The sequence below is a fragment of the Kogia breviceps genome, chromosome 3 (assembly GCF_026419965.1).
Source record: "Kogia breviceps isolate mKogBre1 chromosome 3, mKogBre1 haplotype 1, whole genome shotgun sequence".
Classification (NCBI taxonomy): domain Eukaryota; kingdom Metazoa; phylum Chordata; class Mammalia; order Artiodactyla; family Physeteridae; genus Kogia; species Kogia breviceps.
The window spans coordinates 42,937,367-42,949,774 of record NC_081312.1 but is presented as its reverse complement, the minus strand read 5'-3'; the positions used below and the strand labels follow the sequence as shown (position 1 = coordinate 42,949,774).

The following is a 12,408-nucleotide window of genomic DNA, read 5'->3' as shown; positions in this document are numbered from 1 at the left end:
TGGGTATTTGGGACGATTTCATGGCGCGCATGCGTGTTGTGTCTGAAGGGCGGGTTTAAAGGGAAGTAGGTGTTGACCTGCGGGCAACTGAAGCTGTTGTCGGGTTAGACCCGTGACTCCGCTGTTGCCGAGGGTTCGGAAGACGCAGAGGGGTGAATTTAGGTGTCTGATGGTTGCTTCTGGAGGGCTGTGTAAGACTCTTCGGCTGAAGAAAGCTATTAAGCTTCTTATGTGGGTGATTTTGAAAAAAATAGCATTTCGGTTTTACCTGCTTGACTTCTTCTCAAATTTTAACTCCGCCTCCACATCTGGTTGGTTTTGCACTGCCATCTCTCCGGTTGGGGAGTGCTCTGTGTTATTGTTATTGCTTGTGAGGCCATTCTCTTGTCATCCTCACTTTCAGATTCATTGGCATGGTGCATTAATAGACTGAGTGGGATTAATGGGTAAATATGTTCTAGTCGTCTCTAATCCTGGATTAAATACCAAATTGAAATTTCTAGCTTTGTACATCGTCTGTTTAGACGTTTTATTTAAAAGTTGATGACTGCATGTTTCAGAATCACTTGAAATTCACGTTTCCTTTATCATACTCCCACTTTATTTCTTCTCCCCTACCCCTGTCCCCCCGAAATCCTCAAAGCGGTGAAAATTTTGTTCTGAAGTTTTATGGACCCAGAAGAAAATTCTGTTCATAATTGTGGGACTAGTTTTATTACCAGTAATATGGAAGGCTCTGAGTTTAGACCGGAAAAGAAAAAAAAGGTTAAAATACCAGCGAGGAGACTTCGTGAGGTAGTTTCTCCAAATAAGGGAGATAATTTGGCTTTGCTGAAAGATGAGTTGTCCCGTGTTCCTCCAGCGTTGTCTGCAAATAAACGTCTTCCTGTTAGAACTGGGAAGAGCTTGAATGGAACGTTATGTGGTATGTGATTCCAAATAGTTTCAACCAGTTTTCACTTCTGTAAATCTTTAGTCTTTATTTTCATTTCGGTTTTTGTGTTTCAAAATTTAGAGGACTTTTAATGTTTAAATTCCTAAATATATGTCTAGTTTGTACAGGCGTTTGAAAAGTGACCCCTTTTCCTGGGAAAATGGCCAGGCACCGACAGTCTACATCGAATAATATTGAATAGATAGAATGAATAAAACATTTCGTATTTTGTTTTATCTTTGAGTGTTTTGGGCATACTATTCTTGTCCACATCTGTGATGGACACACTCAACTAGTGTGATGTGCTTACTTTTCACCAGTAGTTCTGGCTTTTTACCTTCTGTTTGGATAGTAGAAAAGCACGATTTCTGCCTTTTGATGGCTTCCATGTCCCAATTCACTTGTCTGGAGCTCCCTGAAAGTGAAGATGGCATACACTTTACCCACTTCACTGGTAATAAAATTAATGCATATAAGCGCAAAAAACAAAAGAATAAATAAAGCAGCTTTTATAGTGCTGCTTTTGAGGGGTACAGCATAACATAGGCCTGCTGTTAAATCAGGCTTTTATATCATGCACATGTTTTATTCCTGGCAAATTATTGTACCCATAGTTTGTCCAAATCCAATAGTGTAATTATATATTTTATAACATTTTATACTTATCTCATTTGATTGTCAGTTCTGAGGCCTTATTTTCCAAAATATCAGATGTAAAAACCTTCATCAGGATATATTTAAGTACATTTTAAGATTTTTGCATGAAGAGTGACTTCCAATTTAATTAATTGCATTAATATGGAGTTTATAGTTCTTGAATTATGTTTGTACAGTTTCAAAAGGTAACATTCTGATTTAAAAATCACTAAAATTGATTCCTTTATTTTGTTAGGTTCATCAGACTTAACTTCTGCCAGAAATTATCAGCAGCCTCCATTAGAAAATCCCACTGTGTCAGAAAGTGTAAGCAAAAGAATTCTTAATTATGCTCATGTTAAAATTTTAAGTATTGGCAAATAATGCTTTTAAAAATTTTGTGTGATTAGCAACAGACCTTGTTTTTATTTAAATTTCATTTACCAAGGAAATGTTTTTACAAACTGTAAGGTAAAGGTAAAGCAGCTGTAACAACATAATAAAAAAAAAGTGAAGTGTGAATTATATATCATTCAAACTATTCTGAAGCCTTTTGTGTACTTTTGAGAGGTCTTTAAGAAATAATAACATGAAATTCTCATCATAACATTTTTTATTTATAATGCTGAAAATATTTGATTGTAAGTATAATGTTTGGTCATGCAATTTAATTAGACTTTGACCACTTATCATAATGTTGACCTATATATTGTCAATTTAACTAGTAAACTAAAAATAATATCTAAGCTGTTTACTTATGAACTTTGTCAAAAACTCACAATAAAAATGTATAATTATGTGCCGTACTTCGTCCCTAGTTTTGGGTTGGTGTTTTTTTTTCTTTTTGAGCAGGCTTTATTTAATGCTTAATGATATTTGAATTCCATTATTTAAATAATTTCCCAGATGTATGGATATGCTATTATTGTATAATTGAAGATAAAAGGGTGATCTTTGGAAGATCATCAGGTAGGATTCTATTAGATTTAATACGGGCTCACAGCTTGTTTTGTGTAGATTTGCCTAATATAAAATATACCTGCAAAGCAAACCTAGTTCTTTATCATTTTACCATGAACATAAACTGCAATCTCTTTGCATTACGTTTTTATTTCATAAATGAGTACTAAGATTACAGTGTGTATTGACTTGACCCTGCTATTTTAATGAGAAAATTAGTTTGTGTCTGATATGCTCACAGTTTTAAGCTTATTTGGATTTGTTCCTATTCATACCTGTTTCTCCATACTACTAGAAGATGAGATATACCTTTTCCTACTTGGAAAAATCCTTACACATGTTCAGAAAGAAAACAAAAACTAAAAAAAATCACTATAGAAAATACAAAGAGAAGAAGGAAAAAAAGAAATTCCACAACTAAAATCAACAACTGTTAACATTTTGAGTTTTTTTTTCTATGTGTATATATATTATATGAAGTGAGACCATACTGTTTTATAATTTAATAGTATTAAGGTTATCATTGCATGCCACTGTTTTTTTTCCTAGGAACTTTTAATGGGTTCACAGAATTTCAGTGTATGTATGTACTGAAGTTTATTTGTTCATATTCCTGTCATTTGACATTAAGTTTTTTTTCCTCCCTGGTTTTTATAATATATACAACCAGGTGATGAACATTCTGGTATATATCCTAGCTCATTTCCTTGTATTAATTTCTAGGTGTAAAATTATTAGATAAAAGATTATGCACTTTTTTGCAATGTTTCTAAATTGCCTCCAGAAAAACTGTATCAATATATATTCTCCAGCAAGGTCATGAGGAAGAATTAGTGGAGTTATTTCCCCCCATCTTTATTTATATGAAACATTAAAATTAAACCAAAAAAACCCCTGCCAATTTGATAGGTGAAAAAGGCATCTCATTGTTTTATTTTCTATTTCTTTTATTATTAGTGGAGGGAAAATTTTTTTCATTTATATTGCCACCTGTATTTACTCTTTTATGAATTACATATTTATGTGCTGTGCTTTTTCTGTTTGTGGGAGTTCTTTACATTAATTTCCCAGATACATTCTACTGTATTGTTAGCTTCATTGGCTATTCTTAAGAAGTTAACACCTGTTATCAGCAGATAGCTTGGATCAGTTTTTTTTTTGTCATTTTCTCTTTTCCCTTTAATGATTTCGTAGGGGAAAAAATGTGTGTGTAAGGAAGATGAAGCAATGTTGACTGAACCTAGTACTTAAAAAATCATGGTGTCTTAGCACTGAATAGAATCTTAGAAGCGAAGTCTAGGGTCACACATGTGAGCAGAAAGCTATTTGCCAGTAGGTGTCACTTATATAGTGAAGTCTTCTGAGACCACATTATAGCTTAGTGACAAAGAATACTGTGATTAATTTGTGATATCGTGCCATGCGTTGACCATCCATACGAACTTCATATGACTCACAGTGAATCACATTTTCACATTTAACTATAGCCACTGAGATGTTACATAAGTTGCTCTGCTGAGAGTACCAAATTAGGATTTGAATCTGAATTTCAAGGTCACAGTTGCTTGCTTGTTCACTTACCCATTCGTTCACTTGATGACAGCTCATTACTCATTCAACAAATCTTTGAGTAGCTTCAAGGTACCTAAGCATTATGGTGGTGCTGGGAATTAAGCATATAAAACACACAGTCCTGTCCTCCCAGGGCACAGTAGTCACATGGCTAGTAAATGGTAATTGATAAATAATAAATCATAAAGTTTATTTAGCCTTTCATTTTTTCCTTTCATATCTTAAAGGATTTTTCTAAAGATTTTGCTGTGCAAGTGTTGCCTTTGGATAAAACAGAAGAGAACAACAGACAAAAAGGTAAAAGGATAGACCTGATTTTTTAAAGTTTTTTTTTTTTTTTTTTTTTTTTTGTCATACGCGGGCCTCTCACCGTTGTGGCCTCTCCCGTTGCGGAGCACAGGCTCCGGACGCGCAGGCTCAGCGGCCATGGCTCGTGGGCCCAGCCGCTCTGGCGGCATGTGGGATCTTCCCGGACCAGGGCACGAACCCATGTCCCCTGCATCGACAGGCGGACTCTCAACCACTGCGCCACAAGGGAAGCCCGATAGACCTGATTTTTTTGGTAAAACATACATAACATAAAATTTACCATTTTTACCATTTTTAAGTGTACAGTTCTGTAGCATTAGGTATATTCGTATTGTGCAGCCATCACCACCGTCCATCTCCAGAACTTTTCATCTTCCCCAACTGAAACTCTGTACTCATCAAATACTAACTCTCTTCCCCCTCCTACCATTTTATTTTCTATCTCTATAAATTCCACTATACCTCATATATATGGAATCATACAGTTTTTGTCCTTTGGTGACTGACTTATTTCACTTAGCATGTCTTCATGGTTCATTTATGTTGTAACATGTGAGAATTTCCTTGGTAAGGATAGAATTTTAGATTTTTAGACATTCATTGATATTTTTTTTAGATATTCATTAAACAGCCTTATAGTTTTTTCTTATTATTTTCATTTTTAATTAGTTTCTCCTTCCAAATTAAGCTACTAATGGAATCTCTAAAGTCCATAAAATGGTTTGTAATGGTAAGGATACTTTAATTATTGCCAACATATTCCATAGGTTTGGTTTTTGATACCTGTTTATATGTGCTGAATGCAAGTTTTGTATAGTCTTTGGTAAGATAATAGATTAAAATATGCATTGAAAAAATTTATTTAATGACATTTTAAAAGTAGTTGGTTTTATTTTCATCTAAGCAGTTTTATTGTTAGAGTCTGAACAAATGTCTCTAATTTGGCCCCAGGTGTTTTTACACAATTTTTTTCCTACACTCTTGGGTTATAACTATTATTGCTCAGTCATTTAATTTGTTCCTTACCTTTTTAAATTGAGAGGTCATATTGCTGAATCCCCAAACATTTTCTTTAGTTAAAAAAGTTTTTCTTTGAGTAGCTTATCAAAATTTAATAAATTTTCAGGAATCTAAAGTATATTTTTGTGTTTTGATTTTGCAGCAAATGACATCTTTATTTCTCAGTACACTATGGGACAGAGAGATGCTCTAAGAGCAGTTTTAAAACAAAAGTAAGTTTCATTTATAGAAAATAGATGGGCCATTTCTTGTGTTTCTATGTGATTCTCTAAAATCAGCTTTATTTATACTTTGCACCTAGGAAAAAGTTTTTTTTTTCCAATGTGTGAAATATATGTATGTGATAATATGTATAAAGCATTTTTCATGGTGCTGGGCATGTGTAAAATACTCAGTGGCTGTTTGTTATTATTGAAGATGTATTGTTCTAAGCACTTTATATGCATTAACTCATTTAATTCTCTCAAAATCCAATGAAATAGATTCCATCACTATCCCAATTTTACAGAATCCCCATTTTATAGATAAGGAAACTGAGGTAGAGAGGGATTGATTTTCCCAAAGTCATTTAGCAAGTATTCACTGGGCTGGGATTCAAACCCAGGTAGTCTGTCTTTAGAGTCCTCTCTTAGTCACCTCACTATACTGCTTATAGCAGTAGTCAAGTAGTTCCAAATATATAATACTTACTATCAAAGGACATTTAGACTTTTTCTGGTTGAGATTTGAGAAAGGGACAAGCTTAGCATCTGGATGGAGTGAAGGGGAATGTGGCTACTACTCTATTCAAATGCTTCCTCCCAACTTTATCTTTAATGCCAGTGAAATACAGAATCAACCCTGACAACAGCACCATGCTAAACATGAAAGAATATATCACTGGAGGAATTTTTTTTTTTATCACTAGTGGTGGTGGAATGAGATACATATTCTTAGGCTAAATGTATTCTACTCCTGAACCAGAGCAGCCTGGGACGCCCCTTAGAAAATAGGAAAAATTTTTACTTACTTTTGAACTCTTATTTTATTCAAAAAGGAAATTTTAGATTACTTCTATAAGTGGAAAGTCAGTATTTCTAATAATACAATGAAAATATGTATATAACTATTAAAATAAAGTTTATTCTTTTCTCACCTATAGTTATCCATGGTACACATATTATACTCTGGGAAACACTAACAAAATAAATATTACCTCCAAACTACAAGGGTGTGATCTGAGCCAGCCAGAGTTTCACAACTGGTTGTTTTGCTTAATGGAGCTTTTCCTTTTTACATTTGATCAGCCTCCAGTTCCCAATATGTGATATGGTGGTTCGGAGAATTTGGATGGTAAATTCATTCTGGGATTTGTAAATATATAAGAAAAGGCAAAAGTAAGAGCATGAGGGAGTAGTGCAGTCTCCCAAATTCTATACTTGAACTAAAAATTGCAGACTACATCTGACTCATTTGGAGAGAAAGTGATCACCATGTCCATCTAGCTGACCCCAGGTGAAAGTGGCTGCTTGCAACCATAATAGGGACTTTATCAACTTACCTTCAAGTCAGAACTCTCAGATCTGAGAGGGAGAAGTTGTTTATATACAAGTGGAAGTGAGAGGTAACTGTGAACACTACTCCTCTTATCTGTTCACAGTAGACCTCTCCCCATTTCAGGATGGATGAACAGAAGTTTTTTAAAAAAGCAAGAACAAAAAAAGTAGGAAGGGCCTTTGAGAAGGTCATTGCAATGTAGAGAATAATAATTGAGTCAGAAGTATAAAATGACTCTCGTACTGGGTTAAGAGAGATTTTGCTGTAGTCAGTGTCAATTGAAATTTTTTTTTTTTTGAGAATGGTGGATGGAATTTGGCGAAGTGATTCTAAAATTTACTTGGAAGGACACACAAGTTGAGAATATATACACATACTGTTAAGAATACATACATGTAGAATGCACACAGTTGAGAATAGCTAATTTTGGAGAAACAAATGGAATGATGGAAAATCTGCCCTATTTGCTACTATAATATGCCATAAAGCTGTGATAAAAGATAATCAGCTGGAGCCTTTGAGGAATGAAGAGTCTGTCCAGAGTGTCTAGAACAAGGGTAGAATGTCCTTACATGTGACTGGAGAGATAAGCAAGGGGTGAGGTTATAAACTACTTTAAAGAAGTTTGGACTTACAGAGAAACAGCAAATCATTTAAAAGTTTTAAAGTATGATATATTTTTCTTAAAAGGCTCACTCAGGTAGTTATGAAAAAATGGAGTGGAAGAGGACTGGACTGGAGTCCAGGAAACCAGTTGACTATGAATTTTTCAGGAATCTTTTAAAGAGATGAATTAGATTGGTCCTGAGTACATTGGGGAGTGGTGGAATGTGAGGGTGGGACTCATGCTGGGCTGGAGAGGAGTACACAGGTTTGGAAGATGATCTGGAGATAGAATTGACAGGAATTGCTGCTTAGATGTGAGAATGAGGAATGAGCTAAGGATGGATCCTAGATTTTTTGCTTGTATAAATGCATAGTCAGTAGTAGTATTCATTGAGAAAGGGAAGCCTTGGGGGAATAATTTTCATTTTAGATGTAAGCAGGGGTTTGAGGTACCTATGAGACATCAGGTGAAAAATTTACGATAGGAAATTGAATATAAAGGTCAAATTCACAAAAGGGGTCTAAGCTAGAAATCCGTAAGTCATCTGTATGTAGATAGTAGTCTAAGCTCTGGAAGTGATTGAAGTGACTCGGTGGGAGTGTGAGTGTGAAAAGAGATGGCATAGGGTAGGGCTCTGAGAAAACCAAACCTTTAAGAGATGTGCAAAGAAAGCAATGTGGCTTCTAAATGCTACTCAGAAAGTTTATCCAGAGTTGTAAGAGAGTATGGTCTTAACAAAACCAAGGGAAATGAGGTTCTAAGTTTGATAGCTGCTCAGAGGTAAAGAAAGATAAGGACTGAAAAGTGTCCATTGAATTGAGCAAGAGGAGGTATTAATGGCCTTGGTAAGAGCAGTTTCAGTTTAGCATTGGGATAGATGCCAGTTTCAGAAGATTTAGGAATAAAGAAGAAAGTTCTAGAAAAAGACTAGAAGGAAACAGTTTCTTCTGAATGGGAGAGTTATGTGCATTTTTTCTACTTCTTTACACTTAGAAGCTCATTTGCTACATTGAGCATTTATTAATTTGATAATTGGAAAAAATAAAATTTTAAAGCCTATAAAGAAGTTGATGTCTAGCCTTATGATGTTATTTTTCTTGTTGGTCAATTTAATGTATTAATGTAGAATGAAAGATCTTAAAGGGTAAGTCACATTCAGACTTCAGACAGAAATTCTAAAAGATACGGATTATCTGAATTACATTTTCTTAGTACACCACTCAGTCAGCTAAATACATATTGAGCACCTACTATGTGCTCTTTCTTAGTTGCTGTTTGGTGTAAAAGAAGTACCAGGTCCCCCACCCCAGGTTGCTTAGAGCTTGGTTGGGGAGAGAATAGGTCGATATATGGAGGAATGCATGATTAGAGCTGTGAGAGGAAACATTCGATACATTGTTCAACTGTTCTGTACAGACATTTAAACCATAGGATGGCTGACTATCAAGCCTCAGTTGTGTGGTATAGGAAGTAAATGCAAAAGTAATTAATGAATGGAGAGATCAAGAGGAAGTGTTATGAGAACAGGCTTATTGAAAAAGGTAAGGCTTTTGCTGTATCTTGAGGAGAAGGATAGAGTAAGTTGGGTGAAGAAAGTTAAGAGAACAGAGTGAGAAAAAGCATGGAGTCAGCTTGAGAGTGGCGTGGCGTAGTCACTGAGAGCAGTGTGACTCAGGAACAGGTGGTTTTGGGAGGAAAAGTGCAGTGTGTATAGGGCAGGGCCAGAGGATGGAGTGTGTGGAAGGCCAAACAGGAAAGTAGCCTATTCAGTTGTCTATAAGGAATGATTTTACATTTTTGAATGGGGGGAAAATGTGTGTGGAAAGTTTTTAAGCAATTAGAAACGGGAAGAATGAAATAGTTGGCCAGAGATGATGGTTTTGTACTAGAGCAGAAGTCTGAAGCGAGAAGTGCTGTTTTGAGAGAGAAAGCTTGGTGTCATGGGACGATCTCTGGGAACTGGTCCTAACTCAGCTACTTACTAGTTCTGTGACGTGATCAAGTAAATCCTGTTACCTCTATGGACCTCAGTTTCTTGATGTGAAAATTAGGAAAGATGGGCTACTGGGTTCCCCCTACCTCCATAATTCTATGACACTAGTCCTGCAATTGTGATGAAATAATTGACAAAACCTGATGACTCAGTTAGGCATGAGAAGGTAAATGGAGGATAGACAAGTTCACTTTAAAATTTTGAGAATGAGAGAAAAATGATGCTCTTAATAGAAATGAAGCAACATCAATGAGGAGTAAGTTTAAGAGCTCTGTGGCCTTCTTCAAAAATCAAAGGGTGGAAATTCAGCAGCTGGAGATGGAGCTCATTCCTGTTGATTTTACTTAGACTTACCTTAGGGACTCTTCAGTTTTGTCAGTGTTTTCTTTCTGGCCAAATACAGCACAAAATTGACCAGTCTGGTTTTTTTTTTTTTTTTTTTTAGGTGTTTAGTTAAATGCCTTATTGTGAATATGTATCTATTTTCTGGACTCATTTTTAATCCAGACTGCTTAGTAGTGTATTTTGTGCCCATTTTAATAAACTATGTGACATTTATTAAATCTAAATGAGTTAGAATTTAAAAAATTCTTTTCAGCAGTTTTAACAGTCCCTCTTGGGTTGTCTTACTTTGGGAGTAAAACTTGATACCTAAATTCTTAGAGCCTTTTCTGCATGTTTTAAATTTGTACTTCTTGACTATAAATCATTGTAATTGTGCCCATGTCTTTTCCACATGCATAAGTCATATTTTCTGAAAGATCAGTGCCTTCAAGGAATTACCTTTTTATTTCTTTAGTGTGTAGTGACCTGAGCCTTAATAGATTTCATTAACTAAATGACTGATAAGATGCTGATAGTGAAAAATAGGGATTTAACTTTTTAAAAATATCAAGAAAACTCACCTGCAGCAGATTACCACTTGCAGGTATTTCTTCTAATGGTTCAGTAGAGGTTACTGAATAGATTTTATTCCTTTTTTATTTACAGAGCTCAAAGCATGCCTGTCTTTAAGGAAGTAAAGGTACAGCTTCTAGAAGATGCCAACGCAGAAAAGGACCCTATAATTCAGGAGAATAGAACGTCACCCAGTGGAATTGATTCAGCTGCAACTGTGGCTGCAGCAACTGCTGCCGCCATTGCAACAGCAGCTCCACTGATAAAAGTATATCTGTTTCTTCCCAGATAGTCATTACTACTTTGTAAAGTGTAAAAATGTTTATTAGAAACTGATTCTGTAATTGTTGTGTACAGCCATTGGCTAGGGATATTGCTGTCTGTAGTTGTGAATTATTTCTCAGAAGTGAGATTTACCTCTCATCCCTGTGTTAGTTCTACAAAATCCTGGACTTTCTTAGTTTTAGCACTGAAAAATCTCATCTTGGGAACCCCTCAGTCCTGGGTCCCTGGGATGGTTGGTCATCCTTATTTTAGAGCTAGAAGGGACCATACAGACCATCTATGCCAAACCCTTCAGTTTGTAAATGGGAAAAACGAGAAACGGGTGAGAGTCAGCAATAAGGTCTTAGAGCTAATAGGTGGGAGAGCCAAGACTGCCGACCTAACTCAGCCTCAGATTAGTGATGTATCGAAAGCTACTTTGTTCTGCTATTTCCTTCTTTTTAATTTCCATTTAAATATTTTTAATTTCCATTAAGTATTTAATTTCCATTTAAGAAATAAAAATTGTATGTGACAAATTTGTTATTTTTTATGAGAAAAGATCTACTTAAGAATAGCTATCTTCTGCCTTTTATTTCTGTGATTCCAAAAATAAAGACATAAAGTCATCAGAAATTTAAGGGGTAAAAGCTCTGGTTTGATAATTTCTCAATACCAATCACTTTATATAATCTTTCTAGTAATTGAGCATATTTTTGATATCTTTGGATATTTTTACTGTTTTAGGTGCAGAGTGAGTTGGAAGCAAAGGTCAATACTGTTACAGAATTACTCAATAAGTTACAGGAGACTGATAAACAGCTACAACGCGTTACAGAGCAGCAGACAACCATTCAGAATAAACATGAGAAACTACACTGCCATGATCATGGGAAGCAGATGAATGTGTTTATGGAGCAGTACATTAGGCATCTTGAAAAACTGCAGCAACAACAAATGGATATTCAGGTAATAAAGAGGTCACACATTCCATGACCTTTTATCACGTGGCTCTCTAAGCTAATATTCACTGATTATTGCAATAGCTCAGGAGATTGTAACAGTTTTAGTTCTTAAATAATGATTTGCTTTTGTTCAGAATTCTTTTCCTCTATGGGGGTACCTCTGCATGTTCTAGTTCAGACGTCTAGCTCTGTGAGACCTCTCCTTATAGTTGGCTTTTCCTTCTTTTGTGGTATTTCCGTTCATGGCGGGTTTGTTTTTTTTTTTTTTTTTTTGCGGTATGCGGGCCTCTCACTGCTGTGGCCCCTCCCGTTGCGGAGCACAGGCTCCGGACGCGCAGGCCCAGCGGCCATGGCTCACGGGCTTAGTTGCTCCGCGGCATGTGGGATCCTCCCGGACCAGGGCACGAACCCGTGACCCCTGCATCGGCAGGCGGACTCTCAACCACTGCGCCACCAGGGAAGCCCCGTTCATGGCGTTTTTAAAGGGCATTTATTGCATTGTACTTTTTTGTTTACATCAGTGGCTCTTAGCCCGGGAATGTGCATCAGACTCACTTGCAGAGCTTTATAAATATACACGTGCTTGTACCTCTCAGAAGGTCTGAGACAGCAGGTCTCAGATGGGGTCTGGGAATCCTTGAAAGCTCTCGCATGATTCTGTTGCACACCCTTGGGTGAGAACCACCTAGTATACTTATTTGCTTCTACATTTACT

The 12,408-nt window shown here is 36.0% G+C and overlaps 1 protein-coding gene across 8 annotated transcripts in view; it reads left to right on the top strand.

The window, feature by feature from the left end:
• The first annotated feature begins 67 nt into the window (after positions 1 to 67).
• KIAA0586 (KIAA0586 ortholog) overlaps positions 68 to 12,408 on the top strand; it is a 105,840-nt gene continuing 93,499 nt past the window's right edge. For 2 of the 8 annotated variants that reach the window (XM_067028414.1, XM_067028410.1), the window contains exons 1-7: positions 82 to 311; positions 644 to 925; positions 1,827 to 1,897; positions 4,330 to 4,399; positions 5,574 to 5,643; positions 10,558 to 10,732; positions 11,476 to 11,697. In XM_067028414.1, coding sequence (XP_066884515.1) covers positions 670 to 925; positions 1,827 to 1,897; positions 4,330 to 4,399; positions 5,574 to 5,643; positions 10,558 to 10,732; positions 11,476 to 11,697 — 864 coding nt within the window. In that variant the 5' untranslated portion in view covers positions 82 to 311; positions 644 to 669. Of the gene's footprint in view, positions 312 to 643; positions 926 to 1,826; positions 1,898 to 4,329; positions 4,400 to 5,573; positions 5,644 to 10,557; positions 10,733 to 11,475; positions 11,698 to 12,408 lie in introns of all 8 variants that reach the window. The other 6 variants (XM_067028411.1, XM_059059633.2, XM_067028415.1 and 3 more) reach the window with 6 other exon arrangements.